Source organism: Eucyclogobius newberryi, unplaced genomic scaffold (genome assembly GCF_026437365.1).
Source record: "Eucyclogobius newberryi isolate DKJ021-1_F unplaced genomic scaffold, fEucNew1.0.hap1 SCAF_18, whole genome shotgun sequence".
Classification (NCBI taxonomy): domain Eukaryota; kingdom Metazoa; phylum Chordata; class Actinopteri; order Gobiiformes; family Gobiidae; genus Eucyclogobius; species Eucyclogobius newberryi.
Genome location: NW_027315812.1, coordinates 20,628,094 through 20,650,158, shown reverse-complemented (window position 1 = coordinate 20,650,158; position 22,065 = coordinate 20,628,094). Strand labels below are relative to the sequence as shown.

The 22,065-nt window shown below is 41.9% G+C and overlaps 1 protein-coding gene across 2 annotated transcripts; it reads right to left on the bottom strand.

The window, feature by feature from the left end:
* Positions 1 to 1,612: 1,612 nt before the first annotated feature.
* On the bottom strand, positions 1,613 to 20,921 carry rbm33a (RNA binding motif protein 33a). 2 transcript variants are annotated; one of them, XM_072450949.1, is made up of 19 exons: positions 20,728 to 20,921; positions 16,229 to 16,307; positions 15,849 to 15,900; positions 15,438 to 15,508; positions 14,697 to 14,955; positions 12,798 to 12,923; positions 12,492 to 12,660; positions 12,201 to 12,406; positions 11,751 to 12,042; positions 11,563 to 11,624; positions 8,259 to 8,379; positions 7,617 to 7,966; positions 7,155 to 7,364; positions 6,696 to 6,992; positions 6,001 to 6,582; positions 4,556 to 4,669; positions 3,591 to 3,770; positions 3,334 to 3,422; positions 1,613 to 3,154 (listed from the first exon to the last, which is right to left on the bottom strand). In XM_072450949.1, exons 1-19 carry the CDS (start codon positions 20,744 to 20,746, stop codon positions 3,106 to 3,108), a joined length of 3,327 nt encoding a protein of 1,108 aa, XP_072307050.1. In that variant the 5' UTR covers positions 20,747 to 20,921; the 3' UTR covers positions 1,613 to 3,105. The 2 variants fall into 2 exon arrangements, with proteins under 2 accessions (XP_072307050.1, XP_072307051.1); XM_072450950.1 differs by having other exon boundaries at positions 7,629 to 7,966.
* Between the last annotated feature and the right edge of the window lie 1,144 nt (positions 20,922 to 22,065).

Here is a 22,065-nt window from a genome sequence, read left to right as displayed (position 1 = left end):
TATATTCAAGTTTTATTGGATTGCATCAAAGTTCTTGTGTTGAAACAGTCACATGTCTTCATAAACAGAGCCATTTTCAAAACAGTTTGCAGAATGTTTACACAAGATGTCATTGTTTTCAGCAACATAAATACTTTAACATTACAGTACTCATGACAGAAAAGCTCGTCAGATGGTTCAGTTAAACAGGGTGGATTATCATTTCGAGCAGCAAATCATTTCTTGGTGAAACAGAAACGAGATGAAGCAGTGCTGTTTAGTGTGAATCCAACCCCAGTTTAAAGTCAGAAGGAGGGAAGACCCTGAGCAGTGAAAGCCAAGTGCTACAGTCTGCCCTGTGAGCCGAGAGCTGCCAGAGCTGGAAACCTCCATCCTGTGGTTTAACAAACAATGGAAATCCAGGTAGGCCTCCTGCTTAATACAAAAGTGTCAGGGTGCAGCAATGATTAAACAAAACAGCACCCACAAAAAGGTGAAGTTCTGGTGCAAGACTCCAAGGTTCGACTCTGCAAAATGCCTGGATAAAATAGAGAAGAAAAAAAAGAGGAAAAAGGATCTCAGAAGTTTGCAGACTGAGAAAAGCAGAATCTGTTGTCCGGTGCGGCCTGTAGTGATCAAAATTAATTCTTTCATACATTATAATTAAGTCCAATACAAATGCACACATCTGAAGCCAATGGTTTAATCCTGAAGTGGTTTATGGCGGCATTTCATGCATCTAGTCATCATCTCTCTATATTATAGTATTTACCATTTATAAAAACAAAACTAAAGCAACGGCCACTAACATGTTTAAGCCACATGCTGAGATGTGTGCGTTTGTGTTTTTAACACAAAAGGTAAACCACAGTAAAGGTGCTGCTCCAGGACCTTGAGACCTAAAGGAAATGAGGAGGTTATTGCAGCAGCAGCAGTCGTCCTCTCAGACCTGAGGACAAAGAGACCGTTAGTAACACATGTTTGGTTCAATTACACAGGCGTCAGCATACAGAACATTTAGGCAGAACGTAAATCAAAATATCATTAAAATTTAAGGTAAAAGATGAATCTTACTATAAGATACGAGATTCAATATGAATCTGTTTTGATATTACAAGACCAGGCGTCTTATATCAGGAAACATAGCTGCTACCTTTAAATCCATAGGATTTATCAGTATCCCACAACTAGCAATGTATGCACAGCATTAAAATGTTAATATTCCAAAATCACAAAATGTGAAAACCAGAGCAACTCAAAATTAAAAGTAATAAAACACAACTTAAGTTTAACAAAAATGTACAACATATAAAAGAACAAGTAGACAGAGAAACAAGTTCCTCATTTAGTCTGGTATAGAAGTGTATCAAGGATTTGGAACAGAAAATATGTTTCCAAAACAGGTTTTAATTGTGCTAAGGAAAATGCTACTACATTCTGCAGTTCAGAGTTGTGCATGCAAATCTTTATAAAGACCAATGACTCCGCCCAGTCAGGCCATGAATCAATATTTCACATTGATCTTAGTTAGACAAGTTAAAAACAGGTCATCACAGGTTGAGGTGCAAAAAACCACCCGTTTTGGAACAAGGAGTAGCATTTCCCTTACGGACTAAGTTTTTTTTAGTTAAAAGTTAAAATTCAAGTTTGTCAGATTGGTTTGAAACACAGAAATATGTCAGACATACCAGGATTTATTAGCATCAAAATGAAAACTCAAGTGTGGATTGTGCGAGGTGCTGAAGGAGCAGTCGATCAGACAACACATCAGTGACTAAGGTTCAACTGGCTTCATATACCTTTAGTAACGGTATATTGGCCACGTTTTTATTTCCCTTCAAATTTTTTGAGCCAAATATTCAACAAACTGGTGGCCCAGACACGGTAGTTTGGGTAAATCTGGACACATCACACATCTTTACATAAGTTCATCTGGTACTACAGCTGTTCATAAAAGAAACAAAATGTAATCTGGTTTACTTACAGACATGACTAATAACAGGGATAATGGTTGCCCCCTCAGTCTTTGCTGATTTTTTTTAATGAATATTGACCTTCAAGATCTTCTCTGATTTAGCTATGCTAATAAACATGAACAAATAGTTTTTTACAATTTCAACAGAATAAAAAAATGCATATTTCTGTTTCTTTAGACAGTAGATACACTTAAGCCACTGCAGTGTAACACTGAAACAACTTGAAAAAATTGCTGTGTTAGAACATACGTTAAGTACTGTAAGCTGAAAATACGGCTCAGTTTGAAAGTAAAAGCGCAAAACTAGTAAAATAACACTGACGTACCGTTTTAAAGTTAATTACAATGATAGCTACCTGTAGAATGACCAGTACTGCCATAACGGGACCATGGGAACCGCTGTCCGAGATAACAAAGTATTTTCTACATGTAAATTCAACTAAATAATACATAACTGACCATAAAAGAGCCAAATCCTCCCACACGACTATCTTTCCTCCTCCAGTTAATACGCCATAATTCAATATCCAACTAAAATGACAGATGTCGCCTCCGCAGCGCCACTGTAACAGTTAAAACATGGAAATGGAACCGAGAGAGCCCTCAAACATAACTGCTGTAGATGATACATTACTGTCCGTCACGTAAGAGTCAGTCATTAATATAGAACTGTCACCATAAAATGAAGCAGAACACCAGTCTCCTAATGCTCCACAAGGGGGCGCCATGTACACACTGACTCACAGACTCACAAGTGATGAGGCACTGCCCCCTACAGGACGCTCTCAGCACCGTGACCAAGACCAGCTCCTACAAGTCCTACTCTGCACTCTGCCTAAGCCCGACGCAAACGCACAGAATGTTTAGGACCAAATGCAAAGAGGGGAAGCACCCATTATCCCACATAAAGTCTCATTTAGTGTCCATTATGATGCACTAAGCAACTAGAGAGATTACAAATGATCTGCTGTCCAGTGTCATGCCAGTGCTGAGTGAGCAGTGACTGTCAGAGGCACATCCCAAAGTAAGTCATGTGCAGATGGTGAACGGGCTCTGATGGTGAACAGGCTCTGCTGCTGCTGCTGCTGCTGCTGCTGCTGCTGCTGCTGTTCTGTCTGAGGCGCGTGGAGACCAGGCCGTGTCAGAGCGTCTCATCCATCGATCAGCGACACGTCAATGTGTGACAAATCAATCATGTGCCTGTGTGGTAATTGGAATCATTACCTCCTCCAGTCATCGGATCATACGTTAAATGAACTATTGAAATCTAATTTAATTTGTGAGACAAGAGCATTTCAGACTAATGGGTAGTCTAAGAGTGTTAAGAGTGCTAAGAATTCAAAGAGTCAAATCAAAAAGGAATATGAAGTATTGATTACCTATGAAAGCTGGTCTGGAAACTGGCAGCGTGCTGGGGACTGGAAAATCTGGCAATTGCTTTCCTATGCTGTGGAATCATTTTCAACATCTGTAATACAGAAATAAAAGCAGTTCACTTGCCTGCCACAGGAGGGAGTGAGGGTGGTGAACACGTGCCTGTGTCTACTCTTCCAATTGCATACAGAAGAGGGCGCTGTTGCCTCACACACACATTTCAGTCCTGCCATAATTAAAACAACATCTGTAAGAGCCTCACCTCGATGGGGCCGATGGATTTGAGCAGATTCTTCAGCTGCACTTCAGTTGTTGAGGATGAAAGCCCCTCTATTGACACAGTCGATGGTCCATTTTCTGCCGTTTTCTGGCTCTGTCTGGTGGGCAGGGGACGTCCTGCCCCTGCCTGCCCTCGTCCTCTGCCACGGCCCGACACCACCATCTGCACAAGTCAGAAACAAGAAGCCCAGAGCGGTTAATGACTGAGGCAAGCCTGGGAGCAGAGTCTGTTTACTGTGGCTTTGTGAATATCCAGTTATCTGTGTCAAACTCCGGCATGATTGATTCATCAGATGACGACGCATCACTGCCAAACAGATGTGACATATCTTCATTTAAGCTTGTGAGTGAGAGGTTTCTTCTTGAACTGGAGAGGAAGATGAGAAGTGTCGGAGCAGGATGAGTGTGTGAGTGCTCTGGAGCGAGCCGCAGACACAGAAGCTGCCTGTGTCTGTCAGCGTCACTGAGCACAGGCCTGGTGACAGCAGAGGCACAGAGCAGAGGCACAGGCCAGGGACCCGCTGTAGCCCCGTGTTCCACTGTAGGAGCTTGTCAATACTCACTGTCCCATCTTATTACCACCGGCTCATGGCCAGGGCAGTGGTTCTGGCACAACTGGCAGCAGAGCTTTCAAATGACATTACAAAAGAAATGAGAGCCTCAAAACTGATGTATACAGGGGAAACAATTCAGGGATTTAGTCATTTGGACGGCTCTATAGGTTACGATCTGTTTGCAAATTGAAAATGGTGGAGCAGCCATGTTCCCAATGCACTATTGGCCTGAAGCTGTGGCAGCAGCAATGAACAGACGCTTTTGGAGTCACAGCTTGGATGACAGAAAAAAAAGAGACTACTAAAGCTTTTATACAGGCGTTGTAATCCTCCAAAGCACAAGCATGGACATGTCTGACCAGGTCTGAGTGTGGAGAAGGCATTGGAAACATACCCGGTTCTGCTGCTGCGCTGGAACATTTCTCTGGAAGCCCAGGTTGTGTGGAGACGTGGACTGGATGCTTTGTCCCTTAACAGCGACACCTGTGACCTCTGAACCCTTTTCAGCCTGAAAAAGGATTAGAAAAACATTCATTCAAAGTTCAACTTGTATGTACAGACGCCACAAACCATGGGCACTAAACGGACAAGAGTGAAAAGGACAGTCACATGAACAAATCAGAAAATCTCTTGCGCTGAAGCAGAATTCCCACGTGTCAGACTGTGGAGAATAAAGATCAACCCTACAAGGTGATGGTCTCATTATCAAATGAAGTCACAGCTCAGGTCTGTTGACATGTGAAGAAATTGAAGGTCGTCTGTGGCCCAACTCTTCAGAGATGTGACAGATCGATAGAGGGAAGAAAGGAGGCCATATCTGCGGCCTGTCCCAGCTGAGAGCAAATGGATTAATCCCTCCTATAGAAATCAGCCGGGCTGATTGCACCCATCACATGTTAAGCTGCATTACACCAGAGCGACAGCGGCTCCATGTGTCCCCCATCCCCCAACTCCTCCCCCGGCAGCTTTTGTGTCTCGCACTGCTTTGTATTATCCACACTGAAAATATCATTTGCCTCTTATCAGGCTTTCAAAGCTTCCCAAATCCTTCAATGTGGCAACTTTGTGAACAAGTATTACACTCACCCCTCCCAGAGCAAAAAGATTAATTACAAAGAATCTGGATTGGCATTATTTTGCTTCACGTGAGATGGGAAGATGCCAAAATGTATGTAGCAAGATAGAAAGAAAAATAAGATAAAACTGTCAACCTTTTTTCAATGACAAGACAAAGCAAAAAGCTGCTGGACAAAAGCAGCTGCAAAATCCTTGGTCAATGAGTGACTTTCAGACCGCTCGCATTTCACTAAAGAAAACCAGTCTGCTGTGTGTTTATTACACCTCCAAACCAAGCCGAGAATTTCACTACCCTTCAATCTGAAAGTTAGATTATTCTGAGTGTTTCTAAACTACAGGATGTGATTTCTGCTGGGGGTATAACAATATCTTCTGCCCTTAAAAGAGGATAGCAACCTTTAAGAGAAGTGATGAGGTGTCCTCAGCATCACAGATAAATGTCATTGCTCAAAAGCCTACAGCCGTTCTGTCGGGTCAGGGTATGAAGCATGTGGCTCAAATACCAGTCCTCAAAGCTCAAGGCAAGATCCTCTTAACAAATCAATTTGACCAAAAAGACATCAGAGTGTCATTCCCATAGGTTACACATCTTTTAGATAGATACAGCAGGGGGAACGGAGCGGCTTGACAGTGGCATTTAGAACCATCTCATTTCAAAACTGACATTTGTTATGGAGGTAAAATTAGTGGTAAAAGATCAAATAAATGTCAGGTTGAAAAAAACACAAGAGCTTGTTCAATAAGAGACAATGAAATGCTTACAGCTCCTGAAAGTTTGAGGAGTCTGACTTTCTGTGGGACGGGATCAGTGGCTGTGGCCCGCTGCATCACTGTGCGTTTGGCTCCTGGTCGTGGTGCTGGGTTCTGCACGGGGGAGGCCACTGGTCTGACTGTGTTCAGAAGGGCACTGCTCTTTCTCTGCTGCAGAGGAGCAGTTTGAGTCTGGTCTGAGCTGGAGCCAGTCGTCTGCATGTGCTGGTTTGTGTCCATTAGCATAGGCCCCCGTGTCCGGACAGGAGGATTGGCTTTAGGGGTTTTAGAGGAGCCGTTGGAAGAGAATGGGGCTCCTTGATTGGCTGATTGTTGCCTCGGTGGCAGCATGGGTCTCTGCTGTGGAGGCTGTTGCACAGGCGGATACGGCTGTGCAGGAAAACTCGAAGGAGGAGCTGTTCCTTGATTTTGACTTTGAGGATTTGAATTAAGTCGGTCCAGCAGCTCCTTCTTTCGTATTCCAGCTTGCATTTGCCGTCTCATTTCTTTTCTTTTTAAGATCTCCTCACGCAAGCGCTTCTGCTCCTCGATCTTCAGACGGTACTGTCGAGTTTCCTCATCTTCCTCAGCGTTCTGTGGCATAAAACAAACCATGAAGTTCATCACACTACATACAATGCATTTTGATTTTGTTTTAAGCAGGAGGAAGGTTTAGCTGCCTCGACAGTGTTTCCTGTAAAGCTCACCTGTGCCATCCCTGTGTTAGGTTGAATGTTGGGTTCCTTGTGGGCCTCAGTCCGGCCTAGACCCCCGGGCTGTAAGGCGCCCCTGCCCCGGGCCGAAGCTTGGCCTCGGCCTCTGTTGGGTTGTGGAGAGTTCTGCCCTGGACGTGGCCCCACTGCTGCTCTGGCGGTGGGGGTCGCGTTGGCGGCTGTACCAGGGCGTGTGCTGTTCATGTTAGCGTTGCCAGGGGCCACTGGGACCTCCCGAAGGTTGCTGTTGCGCTGTGGTAGATTCTGCCCTTGTTTGGGACTCGGCGTTGTCTAAACAAAGGAAACACATCCAGTTAAAATGATTGTACAAGGTTCTGCGTCATTATAATAATGATAATAATGTATAATAAGAGCGGGCTACTGCACATTCCACATTAAGTACACACATGGATTTATGTAGAGAAGGCATGGGTTTATAATTGAACGGCTCACCATTCTCTGCCTGTTTGCCATATTGCGCAGCTGGGGGTTCTGAGAGCGGGGAGTGGACTGCCTGAGGCTACCGTGCGCCTGCTGCAGGTGGAAGGAGTTCTGGCCAGAGTTCATCATGGGACGAGGCTCATTTGGAGGTTGTTGCTGATGATGGTGTTGCGGTACATGCGCTGCGTGTGGAGGATGGGGCAAGTCCTGAGGATGAGGAGGCTGTGGGAGACAAAGCATGAAATTAGTAAAAAAAAAAAAAATGTTTAAGGTCATTCAAAAGAAAACAACCCTCGTTTCACCAACAGTCAGAGAAATGGTGGCCTTGCAATCACTAGAGGGAGCTGTTGTCTATGTCTACTTTTGTATTTCAGATACATTTGAGCAACAAATGGAAAAGTAAGCTGCTTCAACTGCTAAGTTTAATGACCAGAGGCAGACGGTGCAAATTCAACACACCCGTAAGTCACTTACTCTTAGTCGTACCTGCATCCTATACTGGACTGGGAGGTTAAAATGGTTGCGTGGCTGTGCAAACGGCTGACGGGGGCCCATGTATTGCCTGGGCTGGTTGGGTGGACCTCCATGGTTAAGGCCCATCATTCCCTGTACATGGTTAGAAGGGGGGCCATGTCTTGGGGGCTCCCGCTGGAACAGTCCGAGTGGGCCATGGCCAGGCTGGTTAAAAGCTGGTCCTGGTGGGCCAAAGCCCATGTGCCCTGGACCAGGCAGCTGAGGCGGGTGCATGTTAGCATTCATCAGAGAGTTGGGGCCATGGTGCTCAAACATGGGCTGCCCCGGAAAAGGTGAAGAATCTGCATGTTCTGCAACACAAAACATGGCAGTTTTTAAAATATTTTGAAGGCTTCAAAATTAAATAATTAAATTTACTTTAAAAAGCAAAGAAAAACAGAAACTGTTTATTTGAAATGCAACTTTCCAGGGCTTCTTCCATTCTCATATAGACACATGCATTTAACATGAGTATTGCTAATAGAGCAGCAGCAGAAGGCTAGCAGCATACCCTGTAGCTATAATGCCAGAGGAAATGTCAAATAGAGTTAAATATGCTAAGAAAGGCTTGCTTGTCTTGTCAAACCATGTGGCGGGACTTGCCTCCCATAAAGAGGGGCTCTCTGTCCTGAGGCCCCGGAGGTGGCTGGCTCCTGTAGGGCTCCATGTGAGGAGGTGGCCGCTGGGGGGCTCCAAACGTGTGCTGCTGGAAATCACCTTGTCCCTGGGACAAAAAACACACAAAATCCCACAAAATGTTCATTCATGAATTATTTGTCACACAGGGAGTGAAGTAACCACAGAGAAAAATTAAGAGGATAAAAGGAGAACTGAGCCAATTGTAGAAAGCATTGTAGTGGGCAACAGAAGAACAAAGGTCATTATAAAGATGCAGGGTTGTACATCTGCATACTAATGCATACTCATATATAAGTGCAGGGAATGTAAAAGCGACTCCAAATGTAATGCCTCGGACAAGTCGTGGGTATATCAGAAGGTAGAAGGAAATCTCATATTTGATTTAAGGGTTTTGTGTCTTCAACATTGTTCTACTCTAGACTTAGTACCTGCATGCATATTTAAAGAAAAGCCAGATAACTCTTAATCCTTCATTGAACTCAAATCCCCTTCATAAGCATTAACTTTTTATTTTAAACATGTCTGATGAAAAATTAACCTGCTATTCAAAATGTGGCACTTCCACAAATGGGCTTCTTGCCTCCTCCAAGCCTATTGTAAATTACTTAAGATGCTATCACGCCTTAATCCTTCTTTATTCCACTGCAGTGTGCTGGTATTTAGAGAAGAGAGGTGTTAAGAAAAGGTAGAAGCGCATCAAAACTTGCTTAATAGAAAGTTAATCAACGGAGCTTAGAGAGACACAAGATTGATATAAAGCCACTGTCATTTGGTTTTAAAAGGTCAAAGGAACAGGTAGGCACAAAGGGACTGTTGTGTCTAATACCCATCAAACACCACTGCTCAGCCACCATCTAATCCTCCATAAACAGGCTGCAGGCTGCAACAGGGGCAAGGGCAGCTCGCACAATTCAAACCATAACCCAGTAATAAGGCACAAAAGAGGTATTTGAATAAGATTGTTGGAATATTAGACCTCTCTGAAATAAATTATTTAAATGTTATGTTTGCAATAACGTAATAACAAAGAATATAAATTAAAACTTTTGCCAACTTGTATATATTAATGAGTCTTTATTCAAATGGTATAATCTCAGTTAATTAAAAAAAATAATAATACAAAGATTAATATTTCAAACGCAGGCTTCACTGGCAAAGATTTTATGCAGTATACTTCAGGCAATGACCCCCCATTAGGCCAGCCCTTTAACAATTAACTGTGATGGGATGATAATGTATGATAATCACTCGTAATCAGGTGCCCAGTGGTAAATGGGATGTTGCCGGTTGGAAAGTCACCTGCATTTCAATTGGTGTCCTTGGCAACCACACACTAAATATGATTGACTGCTGGAGAATCTGGCATTATGCTGTTCATCAGTTTAGTGGTGCCAGTGGCCACTGTATTACACACATCTACACAGCAAATCACATACATTACACTCAGACTCCGTTCATTAGCATATATTATGATAAAGGAACAAGCAGCATTAGAAGAAAATATGAGTTTTTAGCAGTTTTGCAGATCCTTTGGGTTATAGTAGCGGAGTTAGGATGCATTCTTCTCTACACTAAATGAAACAATCTGGATTTGTTTGGATACTAAGGGCAAGGAAGGGCCAATATTGGGCCAAATTGAACCGATACTGATATCCGATATTTGGCTTGCTGCTGTTGCCAATACTGATATGTAGATGTAAAATTCATAGAAAGGCCCACAAATCTATTTCAAGTTGAAGTCAAGTTCACAGAAATAATAATAGAGTCTAGATATGTGTATACGAGTGTGGATATGTTGATGACCCTAACATCCTTCTCTTAGCTGAGATGCTATTGCCTTATAATACATTTTTTATTTAAAATTCTGGTTAATAAAGCTGTAACCAAACAGTATAAATTCTAAACATGCCATCCCTTCATTAAAATTCACAAATTCTAGTTTGAACCTCTTTTCTAAAAACCCTTGGGGCCCCCCCAAGAATCTTATGCTCAAATGTGGCTCCCAACCCCAAGGAAGAATGACCACGACGCATTAACACTGTCTAACGTACGGCTCAGAAATGTTTAATCTGCTTATACCGTGGTCCCACAAACTGGAAGAGCCGGTTGGTTGAAATGCGTTTTGCTGTTTGAGGGATCAGTTATTTGTTTCAGTTGAAGCAAGTTCCTTTTAACATCATTTGTGCAACTATCTGTGTGGTTAAACAAAGTAAGGCACTACAGTCCGACCATGGGATAAAACTATGTGCCGTATGATCATCTAAACATACATTGGTTTTAAATTTTCATTTATAGTCATTAGTCTGTTCTAAAATACAATTTGAAAATATTGTCCGATGCCCATACTGGAACCGATACAGCCCACCCCATACTAAGTGTGAGGTGTGCATCAGTGTCTGATTCTTCTCATAAACAAGTGGACATTATGTTTGTAATAAAAGTGTAAATGAGTTGTATTAGCAATGACCAGAACATTATTAATGTATTATCATTTATAATCTTTTTCTAACAAGAATCCTGTTCACATGGATGTATACAAGATACATAAAAATATAATAAAAGAGAAGTAAATATTTGGTAATGGGCTTGTGACACTGACGGAAATTGAGGAATTTATGGACAAAAAACCCCCCACCAAGAAGCGGCTTATGCCACAAGGTATACCATGTTCTGTGGTAAATTGGTTGAGTTGGTGGTTGGAAGGTGGATTACACATGTAAACTCAGAATAAATGTAAGTCTAAAAATGTACGGCTGTTTTTCTACTACACTCTTTGTAAGTACTGTAAAATAAAATAGCACTAAGCAGTTTCTTTCATCAACTTTGCACTTGGACAAAAGCACAAACAGAAGCCTCACACCACCTCTGCAGACCCTCATGTTTCTTAAATTCACCAATTAAATAGGACGATACGCCTCTGGGACACAAACCTGTGGAAAGTGAATTTAACGGCCAGTATATTCTGCTTTCACAATATTATCATGTGCCAAGCTTGATAGTCTGAGCCTAAGCCCAGCCGTGAAAAGTTGTTAACCGAGTCCTGCCACTGCTTCCCTGACCTCCACAAGTCTATTGCCTAAAGCCCATATCTCACATTTACAGTGGTGCAGCCAGACATGTATCAATGTTTACAAATGTACTTTCAGAATTTGGCTTGGGTGGGCATTCTAATTGCTCCAATGATATTGCCCTTGTATAAAAGGATGCTAAATGTGTGAAAGAGGAGCGAGAGTGAGGTGACGGGGGCAGAGGAGCAGCTGCTACTCACAGGGAACCTCGGAGGACCCACAGCAGGTCTAGGCTGGCTCTGAGCAGGAGGCATCAAGGGCACTGCAATGAGAGAGGGGGAGGGGAGCAGCCAGAGCAATAATTCAACACCGATAAATACACTCCGACTTCCCTAATATTCATGTTTTTAGAATATGCATTTTTCTACACAATCTTCATTGAGCGTACCTTGCACAGGCGTTGAGGGCCCTCGGAAATGCGGGTTAATGTGGATGGTTTTGGGCTGTGGAGGTGGCAGTTGTGGGTGGGAGTGCTGGGGAAAGCCGGGAGGAGGCGGGCTCATCATCCGAGGTGGTGACTCCATTTGAGAGCACATGGGCGAGGAGCGGTGAGGCATATGTGGAGGCATCAGCGGCTGGAGGGGCTGCTGGACCAACGGGCGCCCCAAATCTGAGAAGGGAGGAGGTCCCCGCGGGCGAAGATGGTGCTGCTGATGAGGGGGCATTCTGGATCCCTGGTGCTAATGGAATAGAAATGGGGGAACATGAAAAGGCAAAAGCGTCAAAACACGTCAATGTGATTCCTACACCGGCAAATCAACAAGTCGAGGCTGTTCATCTACGCAAGGCTGTTTTTCACTGAATTGAATACAAGCTAATGGTTAAAATGTACGTTTACCTGCATGTTCATATTGCCCATGAAAGAATATCTGGGCTCATTCATTCGCCTTCTGTTCCCCCTCATGTCCGGTGGGCCGTACCCCAACATGCCCCCTCGCCCTCGGCCTCCTCTTCCTCCTCTCCCTCTGCCATAGCGGTTTTGTCTTTTTTTCTCTTCTTGTTCCTCAAACTCTTTTAGATCAGCTTTGGCTTTTTCTGACAGTTCTAAAAGAAATTGCGATAAAAAAGTGAGTGAGTGAATAATATACTGTGGAGGAAAAAACATCAATAATAGTATGAATATGTATACCGAGGGTTTCAGGAATGTTGCTTCGTTTCCTTCCAGCATCAGTTAACCGTACCACCACACCTTCTTTTCTCTCAGACTTGAACCTCAAACGCCCAGACTCTTCATCCTCCTCGTCTTCCTCTTCCGACTCCTCTCTCGACACCTCTTCCAGAACAGCTTCACTTTCAACCTAAACGCACAGTGTGACAATTCATTTCGGATAAGACAATTAGGAATGGCTTTTGGCAGCGACTCTGCGACAAAAGGGATAAATAACATTGACAAGGACCTTTGGCACAGCTTTGCTTTACTTTTAAGTGTCATTACCTGCGAGCTCTCAGCAGTGGAAGACACCTCATCCTCTACAAACTCCTCTTCTTCTGGGGCTTTGGAGACCTGGCCATGACGCTCGCCCAGTGGTTTCTCATTATATGATGTTGTGTACTCATCATCCTTAACAAAACAATGAAAACAAAAGAGCAATTAATATGATTCGCTTTTAATACAAATGCCTACCTATAAAGCATAATTTGTGTTGTTGAAATCATACAAACGCATTGTTACAATAATGAATCTGGTGCTCACATTTGAGTGTCACGATTGTTGTGAGAACGTCACAGTTCAACTAATACACTATTATTCCTCTAATATGTGACCAGCTTTGGGGAAAAACATTCTGAATGAGTGAATCTAGACTGAATGGAAAGGACTTGGACACATTTTTGGAACTATAATTATAATAATTAAATGACTGAATAATCTTGACATGCTTATCAAACTACTGCAAACGCACATTTTGTCTCGAGTATTATTCAGCAACAATTTCATAAAGAACTGAAAACAATGTTGTTTTACAGTATAAACAATCATATTGCATTTGTAGATTATTATGAATTATGATGAATTCATAAACCCACAATTAAATATAATAATATATATAATAATGTTACAGGAAGGATTTTGGGAGGCACCATGTAGACCCATACACAAATTACCATAACAGTGGGAGCAAAGCCTTCATTACTATTCCTGACAGCATTTGAAATTCAATGAGATGTAAATGTTTGACATGATATACAGAAATGCAAGCAGATAAAAACACTCCTTCCCAGTTCAGTGATGGTGAAAATACCGTTGACTAACTCGATGCAGAGCACACTTTCACTAGTGGTCACACTGTTAATTCATTTACATCAATTGGGGGGGGGGGGGGGGGTCATAAATACATACTACAACTACATAATGATGAAAGATGCACAAATAATAAATATTCTCACTGACTGCACCTTGCTGGGACATTGTTAAGGTAAGTCTGGGTCACACAACCGTGTTTGATGTTGCGCTTCATTAACCTGCCAAAGCGTTGAGTATGAATGCACAAGAGAAAAGCCTGCGGATGGACAGGACATCCCCAGGGAACACAGCAGCTTAATCCTTTAAACTGTTCTCTGTTGTAGTAAAGCAAAACCCTACTGAGAAAACCTCATGACTGGGTCATCCATGTGACCTTAGAATCATTTATTGTGAATACGTCTCAGACATTTACCAATGCAAACTGTGCTGTAGCTTCAATGTAATGTGTCGTTGGAATGTGCACAAAGGTCACTCTCTTTATTTCAGCCCAATATACCTGTCAGGTGCCAGACCGCATCAGAAGAAGGGCTATGTCTGCTACGTTTGCACATGGATCTGCTCTTATCTCTGATCCGCTTCCTCCGGGTTGAGAGGAAAAAACCAAATAAAGGGAAACTCGCATCAATCATTAGAAAACTGTATGGGGTGTCCTCAGGAAGGTCAATAATCTTTTCACCTGCATGAGACTTTATCAGATCCAGTCTAAAGTCGCAGATAAAAGCCCCCCCACATTAACCTCCTTCGATTGGCAGCACATCTCCCACATAAAGCAGTTCCCACTCTCCCAATGATACAGACCCAAGGTCACAAAAGGCACAGCGATGTGGAGACGACACTTCATGCCAAACAAGCTGTCAACATAAACTTTGTTATTAATTAACTGGCAGGAAGTGATAATGAATCTAATCCTGCCCAAGCCCAAAATGCCAACCGACATCTCCTTCTACAGAATAGATTTTCAATCCTTGCTGTCCCCTCAGCGAGACAAGAGAGGTGACATTATCTTTTGGATACAAAGGAGATGGACAGAAAGGGGAAGGGGAGGAGGTGTGTTTGTGTGTGCAGGTGCAAGAATCCAAGATGAGTACTCACTTGAAATTCAGCGTCTAGGGGCTCATTGATTTCCAGGTCCAGCACTTCATCCTGGTAGCCCTCGTCCCCCTCAGCTGGCTCTCCACTGTAGTCCATTTGGTCTGCATTGTGGTCCTGGCTGTAGTTCTCCGTGTACTCTCCTTCCCCCTCATAGCCTGGTGCGCCCAGGGTCACTGTGTCATCTGTGTAGAGTTCTTCCTCCTGCTGCCCATACGATGTGCCCATGCCGTAGGAGGCATTTATAGTCAAGCCATGACCACTGAAAGAAACAAAACTACGTATTTATATAGCATTCAATTTGTATTTCAACTATTTAAAAAACCAAACACACACGCAACTCAGCTAGGATTGCATTAAGAAGCATTTTGAGGACACACTATATGATTTTACTAACATTCTCAGTCTTTATGGATGAACCACGGCCCTGGAGCGCTGCACAAACTCTAATGAATGATTGGCTGCAGGTGAAAGGACTTCGTGTTCAGAGCAGAGCACTTTTTGGTTTATTTCAAAATGGTTTTGGTTTGTCATTCTTCTTTAATAATCTGCTCCAAAACCCATGCACAAAATGCAAACAGAAACTTAAGCATATATTATAAGCTACATTTATAATTGATATTAACTTAATATCAAGGGTCAAATAACAGATACTGCATATGGAATACTTAATAAGATTCAACATGCATCACTTTTTAAATGAGGTCAAGTTCAACACAGTGTATTAAAATCATTACGCTGTACCTGAGATCTTGGTCTTCATCATCACTTTGTAGAAGGTCGTCGTTAAGCTCCTCGTCGGACATTTCTGACGGCTGAAAAAATGACAAAGAATTTAATGTTGTAGTTTTGCATATTACATGCTCACATCCTGCCTTTTGTAAATGTGTGTTGCATCAGTGTGTGGTGAAGGGCCAGGGAAGCGCCTTCAATCCCACTGGAAGTCTAATTCCCATGTGGTGAAGGCAATCTGGACAGGTCAACAAGGCTCTTTTTTTTGTCCAGTGTACTTCCTCCTGGTCCACATCAACATTTGCCCCTGTGGAGGAGCCACCTGCCACATATCTGCAGTGCACGCTTTCCATAGATTTTCCACAATAACGGTTTGGGAGTGAAAGCAGAATGTGAGTTTAGGGGAAAATCACAGGTACATACCTTTTTACTTGATGTCCATGCATCATCTCCGAGCAATTCCTCCTCCAAATCACTGAAACAGAGTCACTTTATCATGAGTGGTATATTTTTGAATAAACTAACCATTATCCATTGTTATCCAATGTATATTTTAACAACATCCAACACATTTTTATGCGACAAATTAATATAAATGTATATCATGATTTCCTTAAACCTAAATCACGACTTTGTTTCTACACATACATGTGTTTTCTTTATTGTTGTAAATTACATTTTAGAGACATATTCAGTTGTAGTCATCTGGTGTCCACATGAATAAAACAGAATCTTTGTCTAGAATGAAACACTCCTGGATAAATGAAGAATTACATTGTAAATTCCTGTAACTAATGCCATACCTTTCAATATCGTCATCTTCTCCTCTTCTTCTGCGTAAGCGCTCTGCACCCGGTTTGTCATACTTGTCAAAGTCAAACTCTGTCAAAAAAAAAAAGTAATGTGTTACTGCTCTAAACTTTTCTGTGTAGAGCTAATGTACAGATAGTGTCGTCACACATGGTATTTTTGGTTATATTAGACTAATATTAAAGTAATGGAGATTTTAGGACACTAAAACTAAAAAGTATTCTGACATACATACATTTAGACATACAGTGGCTTGAAATAGAACTGTTCCACATCACAACCACAAACCTAAATTGTATTGGTATTTTTGTGAAAGATCAACACAAAGTGGCACACAATTGTAAAGTGACAATTACATACGATTCCCAGATGAACAAAAAACAAAACAAAAGCTGAAATGTGGAGTGTGTCAAAGTATTCAGCCTCCCTGGGTCAATACTTTATGGAACTGTTGATTGCTGAAAGTATTTAGGGGTATGTCTCCAGCTTGCACACCTACAGACATTTTTGTCCATTCTTCTTTGAAAAACAGCTCAAGCTCAGTCAGATTTGATGGAGCATTTGAGAACAGCAGTTTTCAGATCACAGTTTCTCAATTGGATTTAGGTCTGGACTTTGACTGGGCCATTCTATCACATTTATGTTTTATTTGAAACTATTTCAGTATAGCTCTGGCTTTTTGTTTAGGCCCGTTGTCCTGCTGAAGGTGAACCTCCACCCAGTCTCAAGTCTTTTGCAGACGCCAACTCTGAGCAGCTTCTCTGCTTTCCCTTTTGCTTTAAGGCAAAAAGTTCAGTTTCGGTCTGATCAGAACAGAGCACCTTCTTCCATATGTTTGATGTGTCCCCCACACTTCTTATGGTTGTTTCTCAACAACGTCTTCCACAGCTGTGGACCTCTGCAGCTCCTTCAGAGTGACCATGGGCCTCTTGACTGCATCTCTAATCAGTGCCCTGCTTGTTCAGCCTGTAACTTTTGGCCTGTCTGGTGTGTTCTTTAGACTTCATGATGCGGTTTGCGCCCCAACCTTCTCTTAACACATCTCTGTGGCCTTCACAGAACAGACGCATTTATACTGACAAAATGTGGAAAGGTTCCAGGGGGCAAGAGCACTATTGCAAGCCACTGTATGCGTGCACACACACACACACACATACATGCACGCGCAGTTTTGGCACATTTGGAACAGTTCTGGAACATTTCCATTTTGTGTCACATCATGACCACAAACTTAAAGAAAGAGGATTTTTGGTGAGCAATCCGAGTCTCATTTCCTCGTGGCGTGGACAGCCGAGTAGTTCTCCCACATGTGAATAATTCCCTGCGTCCTACTGCACACCTGCAGCCTCGTTCCCAGCATAGCAGCACGTTTCCCTGGCTGCGCATGCATGGTCAATATGCTGATGTGTGTTTAGCGAGTTCCTTCGCTGTACAGCACAAAATGACAACAGAGAAAGACTGTGTTCGAGCTCAGAAGAGACGGAAATCTGCGCAGACGAGAGATGCGATGTGATCCATCGCGCTAATAAACAAACACACGTGTAGCAGAGGGGCTGTTGCGTGCTTCCACACAAGGTTTGATGGTAGGCGGCCTCTTGGAAAGAACAGGAGGGTGGGGGGTGAGTGTGCGCATGCACATTTTAAAAAAAGGGACTAACAGTCACTCGAGTTCTCCAATTGGCAAAAATTCCTCTATTATTCCTTTAAAACTAAATAAATGTTATCGCGACCTTTTGTGAAAGAGCAACACAAAGTGGCACACAATTGTGAAGTGAAAATTAAAAAATAAATAAAACCTGAAAAGAACTTGGAGTGTGCAATACACATACAACAATATAAAGTCAAATCAGTCCCTAAAGCAACTGTAATTAAAAAGCCTGACTGAATAAAAAAGGTTCTGAGCTGACCCTTAAAGCAACAAGTCCAGTGACCGCAGATCATTCCAGAGTCTGGGTGCAACGGCCTGGAAGGATCGGTCTCCTCTGGTCCGGAAACGAGTGAGAGGAACCAACAGCCGTTTCTGATCCAAAGAGCTCAGTGAGCGAGGAGTGTACGGAGCTCGCTGATGTACAGAGGGACCTGACCATGCAAAGCTCTAAAAGTCAGGACTAACATTTTAAACTGTATCTGGTAGGACACCAGCAGCCAATGAAGGGCTTTGAGAATGGGTCTACATCGAAGAAGACCTTTTGTGCTGTTGTCTACTATATTGTTCTAAACTATGGCCCTAGTGGATCATTGTGTTGTATTTTTAATTACACTATTGTTCTAAAACGGGGGTGCCCAAAGTGGGGCCTGCATCTAAACCTGTCCCTCTAGGAGTCTAGGGGGTCTAATTTGGTCCATGAAGGTGTGCTGAGATTTTTAAGTAGTATCTATTTGATTTAATTTTGTTATGAAAAGACAGTAGTTGCAAAGGAGCCCAAATCATGTCCATTTCCCTGAAAACACGTTAATACAAGATATCTTAAATGACACACAAAATGTGTTTTTTCCCTCGGCACATCAATTAGTAATTTTGTTAAGCCAACATTTACTATACTCTATTTTGGCTCGCAGAGGGAAACATGTCATGCATGCTTACGTCCGGGTACAAAACCGCTGCGCTGAATGGCCATGTGACCCTGCCGAATCCTACATACATCACCAATTAAGAAAATAAATGTGCACAACAAAACACGTAAATATCAGTGGGAGACAACTTCAAGTGGTTTAATGAGAAGCAAAAACAATTATATTATTGTTAAAAAAGCTCTTAAAAGTCAATTTTGCATAATAGGGGTCCTTTAAGATAAGCACATCTTGGGGTGCCAAGAAAAGGTACCAAATCAGGCAATGTAATGTCAAATCCCAAGCTCTATGGGACTGATAAGTGATGTCATCACTCTTCAGGGCACAAGTGAATTACAGCCTCATTCAGCAGAGCTTTACATTTAAAATGGAAAAACAACAATCAATGAAGCCTGGTCTCTCTTCAGAGATAATTCAGCCATACATTATGAAGTTATTTTTATTTATTATTAATCCAGGTTTTGACTCTCATCCAAAAGTAATTCTCAATCTGCGAATCTAGTTTGAGAAGTAAAATATTGACTCTTTAAATATTTATCCAGATTTAATATAAATATGTACATCTACTGATATAAAACAGTTTTGGTTCCTGACTTGCCTTTAATTTAAAGTCTATGTATGACAGCTTAGACCATTTCACTAAAACGTGAACACAATTATATTTCACATTTTGCCTATTTATCCCCAGTTTGACCATTTTTAGTTTAGAATGTTACTTCCTGGTTGGACATGGGCCGCAAATATGAGGTAATTCCACAACTCTTACCTAGAAACCATACTGTAAACAACAGCCAAAATCCATATAAATTATATAATAGTTTTGCTTTGACAAACAATAACAAAAAACTTTTACTTATGTTGACCAATCATATAAACTGTCAGAACAATGTGTCAGTTTAACGTAAATTGTGCCCGTTTTCAACAGCGTGTTCCTGTTTTCAACAGAGTGTCACCTTTTATTTACAAAAGTAGAGGGATTCTGTGTTAAAACTCAGCTCTAACGTTACTTCCTATCATTTTAAACTTCACAAACTGCAACAACAGACGTAAAAACTGCAATACTTATGTACCACAGGTGGTATCCTACCAATCTAAGTCATAATTTGTAAAACAGGAGAACCTGTCATACATATTTCAGGGTCTGTGTTTCTGGTGTGTGCATCTAAGGGACATCTGGACCCAAACAAGCTGTGACGTCACACTTACCAGTCCCACAAACGGGACAAAAACTTGAAAACAAACCAACACTACAGATCTGACCTGAGCATTCATTCTGATTATAGATCACTGGGACTTACTGCTTTGTTCCTTTCGACTTTCATTGTTTAAGGACCAGGTTATAAAACAAAGACCATCACCATCACAAGATAAGGATCAGAATCAGAGAAAGGTTTATTGTCATAGACAGTTATTAAAAACAAGATTCACAAACTAGGAACTTTCTTCGGTGATAACGTGCAACATGAAATAACAATATAATAGCTAAATCAATAAAATATAAATATAAATGGGATATGCAAAAACAATGTTAATTTCAATGAAAAGCAATGATAATAGGACACGGTCAAATGTGACACAATCTCTGAACAATTTATGATTATTAAGCCAAGATTATATCAAATTTATTCGAGGCAGTGATAACAATATTTACAGTCCGTACAACCACAGCTGGCTAGCTAGCATTAGCTTACAGGCCTTTGCGGCGAACCCAGGTCTGTAGCGTTCATATTAAACAAATATGCAGTATTTGAATTTAGTTTTCAAATGTTTTTAGTATATTTACAGTTATAGACATGTAAAAGTGTGCGAACTTCCGACAACAGCTGCTCTACACTGCCTCGCCTCGGAACAGAGGTTGCTTGGAGCTAGCATCCACGCTAGCCTAGCCTAGCAGCGTTGGAGCTTGGCGCACTTCTCTTACCTGCATCGTTGACTGACATGGTGCGATGCAAGTCTCTCTCGGAGCTGACTACAATTTTGGAGAATTCACTCAACGTTTAATATATTGACATGATGCATCCAACCAAACTGAATAGCTGCTTCTGGGCGACAACAACAAGGTCCATCCACAGACGCACGAACATGGCAGAGCTTTGGTGATGCATTATGGGTGGGAAAACGGCTCCCCCTCTGGTCTGCTGCTGCTACTGCACTCATGGACCCGCACGACTGCACCAAGCAGACTGAGGCTGGCGCTCCCAACAAACTCCTGCAGTAGCAACATTGAGGATGAATATGTAATAGTATTAGCGAGGTAGGTCGAAACAACGTTACATTACATTTCTTAATCGGCTTCAAAACTCATGGGATCAAAGCTGAAAGGAATCGAATGCACACAGATTCTTGTCGCATATGCTTTATGTAACACTTGGATACCAACCGCCATAAAACACCAAGAAGAAGAAGAAGAAGAAGAAGAGTGATAAGTAGCGGAGCAAGTTTAAAAGTTAGATTCAAATAGGGGAGTGGAGCGCCCAGTCGACTTGAGAAGGCCAGAAGAGTTCTTCTTCTTCTTCTTCTTCTTCTTCTTCTTCTTCTTCTTCTTCTTCTTCTTCTTCTTCTTCTTCTTCTTCTTCTTCTTCTTCTTCTTCTTCTTCTTCTTCTTCTTCTTCTTCTTCTTCTTCTTCTTCTTCTTCTTCTTCTTCTTCGTCTTCGTTTTCTTCTTCTTCTTCTTCTTCTTTTTTGGTGTTTTGTGTTTTACGGCGGCAGAAAAGTTTTTATTGTACCAACATAAGATAAGATAAGATAAGATATTCCTTTATTGTCCCATATGGGAAGAACAAATAAAGAATCATTACAGTTGTGTCCGTATAATCACTGTTACTAGCTCTCATTACATTAACTCTTTTCCAAAATAAAAATTTACATTTTTTCAGTAATTCAGTACGTTAATTCATATTACAAACCTTGTTCCTCTCTCAACTGTAGCTTGATCTTTGGGTTTTTATAACTTTCACCAAGTTTTTTCTATGTTTTCACGGTTAACCGTATCTTACTTTACTTTGTCTTTTCTTTGACTTTCATGTAGATTTTACTTTCACTGTAACTTCTGGTGTTCCGGAAGTGTTCCGGAGGTTACCATAATCAAAATTAAACCTTAAACCATACATTTACCTTTACAGGAAGGGAGACGAGCATGATGGGAAGCAAAACCGTATGTGGCGAGACTGAGGAGGGACAGAGGAGAGACAGAGGAGAGACAGAGGAGGGACAGAGGAGGAACAGAGGAGAGACAGAGGAGAGACAGAGAAGGGACATA